Source organism: Cystoisospora suis, assembly GCF_002600585.1.
Source record: "Cystoisospora suis strain Wien I chromosome Unknown contig_6885, whole genome shotgun sequence".
In the NCBI taxonomy this organism is placed as follows: domain Eukaryota; phylum Apicomplexa; class Conoidasida; order Eucoccidiorida; family Sarcocystidae; genus Cystoisospora; species Cystoisospora suis.
The window spans coordinates 1-2,959 of NW_027159672.1; the positions used below are offsets into that span (position 1 = coordinate 1).

Here is a 2,959-nt window from a genome sequence, read left to right on the forward strand (position 1 = left end):
ATCTATCTATCGCAAGGTGTTAAGTCACCTCCTCCACCTGTCTTCCAGAAAATAAGAATCTTTCCAGAAGCACTTCTCCATGGGTTTATGCACGAAAGAAAAGGACCTCTCTTATATCTTCTTTGAATCGAAGTGCATGACTTTCTTTTCTCTGGCTAGCGAAGGCATCTGCTGCTCTCGAGTGAAGAGGGACGACGAGGGAGGGGTGGAGACCACGACGAAGAGAGAGTTGCATGCATGCATGCATCGTGAAAAACTTCCTTTTCTTCAGACCGGGAGACATTTGATTCGATACTAACTCGCTCCCCCTTAAAAAGCAAGATAAACACGCACACAAAAGAAGCCATTCTTTCAGTAAGAAATAAAGAAGAGAAATACATCTTCAAGAACTTGGGGACTTCTCCCTTCCATGTTCTCTGGAGTCAAGGGAGGCATCTTCTATTTTCTTCTCTCTCCCTTCAAGACACAAACATGTGTCGAAGTCTGACAGGTGGAGATATAGATAGATAGATAGATAGATAGATAGATGGATAGATAGATGGATAGATAGATGGATAGATAGATGGATAGATAGATAGATAGATAGATAGATAGATAGATCGCTTCATTTCTACATTCGTCTATTTCTTTTTGTCGTCTCAGTTTGACAACAACTGAAAGAAGCACCAGTCTTTCGCATCTCTAGTTTTCTTTCTCACTCCTTCCTGAACACAATGTGAGGTGTATATACACTCGAATCACAGGTCGAACCATCAATCACAATTGTCTGTCATCTTCTACTTCGTCGTCTTCTCTTCCAGATTTTACTGAATGAGTAACGTCATTCTCTTTACAAGTTGAATGAACAACTCTTAAACTACTCGTCAGGCGGGATCCGTCTTTATATCTAACCTCTGTTTTCGTCTTCCTTCTTGTACACATTCTACTCGCCATTCCGTCTGCCCTGTCTTCTTCACTTCGACTACATTTTGCGTGTCATGATCTCTTCTTCTCTATCCTTTTTCTCTTCTGGGATTCCCTTTCTCTTTCCTTCGATTTCTATTTCTCCTTAGCTCTTTACTCTCCAAAACATGCACACTATATTTGTCTCACTCAGGTGTACATACACCTCCCGTCATCTCATTTTCTCTAGCTGCCGTCGAGAGACCAGTTTCTTCTCTTTGAGATGACCGGTCCGAAATCTCCAAGATGAAGAAGAAGAAAAGATAGATAGATTAAAGATAGATAGATAGACAGCTATATCTTTCTTCTTGTCACCTTGTTTTCATCAAAGATCCAGATATGAGAAGAAGACGAAGAAGAAAACGAGGAGGAGAGGAAGAATGGAAGATGAAGAGTCTAGGCAACTTCTCTCCTTCTTCGTCTCCTGTTCTTTTCTCTCCTGTATTCTTTCCTCTCACGTTAACTTACTTTCTTCTCTGTGTAAGTCTTCTCTTTTCGAGTTTGTCTACTTGGCACGAAGAAGAAAGCTTTCTGTACACTTCAGCTTTTCTTATTTCATCTCCTCGCCGTTCTTTTTCTTCTTCTTCAAAGGACTATAGCTCTTTCTTTCATGTGAGCAGTCTCCACTCTTTCTCTGATGCAAGGCGTGTATGGCCAAAGGCGGATCTAAGCTGTTCTCCTTCATCTTCTTCTTTCTCTTTTCTCTCTATACCTGACTCTTCTTCCTCTTCTTCTCCGTGTTTGCCGTTACCTCTCTCATTAGACTCCTCTTCTTTCTTCTCTTCTTCTCTCTCCTCATCATCATGGCTGTGGTGTTTCTCTTCTCTTTACGCTCATGCACCCGGAGTAAGATTCTCTTCTTCTTCGAGTCTATCAGAGTCAATTTCTTTCTTTCCAATTACAAATCTATATCATTCTTCGTTCTCTTCTTCTTCTTCATATCCCTGTGCGGAGCCCTCTCAACTTCCTGCTTGTGAAAGGTCTTTTAAGCATCGTGACTCGTCATCCGTTCCTTTAAGAAGGAGAGGTCAAGCTTCTTCTTTTTCTTTCTTTTCTACACATCGTAACGAGGGTCCGAGCCAAGTGAGCGAAGAAGAAAAAGAAGAAGAAAGGACCAACGGAGGGGAAAAAGTTCAAGGCGCCTCAACACATGCTAAATTCCCAGATGAAAGCAGTCCTAACGAAGGTCTCCGTCATACTTCTTTAGATCAAAAAGACCAGCTTCCTTCTTCTTCTTCATCTCCTTCATCTTCTTCTCCTTCGTCTTCTTCTCCTCCATCTTCTTCTTCTTCTTCGTCTGCGCCTTCCTCTTTACCTTGTCTTCCGAGTTTTGATCCTTTCTTTCGTCCTTTGTCTTCTCCGCGTCATTTTTTATCGTCTCAATTTCCTTCATCTTCTCTCTTTCTTCGGTGGATTTCTCTTCTCCCTCCCCCTGTCTCTCCGGCGTCTCCGCAGTATAAGAGAGAGAAAGAAGAGAGAAAGAAGCTGAGAAGAAAACACTTCAAGTTACGTAAGGCCATTGAAGAGAAGATCCAAGCAAGACACGAGAAGGTCTTCTTTCAAGGCCATCTTCATGATCCACATCTGATAGATGAAGATGAAGCCAAGTATCACCATAAAGTCATCCACCCCGTATATAGGACGATTGAGAGGCGTTATCAGATGAAGTGGCTGAAACAGAGAGTAAAGAAACTGAGGCAAGAAGAAGAATATCTTAAGAGCAAGCTCAACGCTCTTAGGCGTTCGATGCAAAGACAAGGAGACTATGTAGACAACACAGAAGAAGATCAAGGGAGAGATGAGGAAGAAGAAGAGAAGATGATGAACGGAGGAGAAGAAGAAGATGACAATGAAAGAGAAGAAGAAGAAGCGATAAAAGGCGGAGAAGATGGAGAAGGAAGGTCAGATTCGAGAAGGAACCAAGAAGAAGAAGAAAAGGAAGCAGGGGGAGAAGATAGAGAAGAAGAGAAGAGAGGAGAAAAGGAACTACCTAGTAGATTAATTTCGGCTATAACTC

At 42.0% G+C, this 2,959-nt stretch overlaps 1 protein-coding gene across 1 annotated transcript in view; it reads left to right on the top strand.

Annotated features, from left to right (window-relative positions):
* Positions 1–348: 348 nt before the first annotated feature.
* The window catches only part of CSUI_010198 (ribosomal protein l15 protein), a gene marked incomplete at its 3' end in the record, with an annotated part of 3,492 nt that continues 881 nt past the window's right edge, over positions 349–2,959 (top strand). The window contains exon 1 of the mRNA XM_068070303.1: positions 349–2,935. Coding sequence (XP_067917721.1) covers positions 1,282–2,935 — 1,654 coding nt within the window. The remainder of the gene's footprint in view (positions 2,936–2,959) is intronic.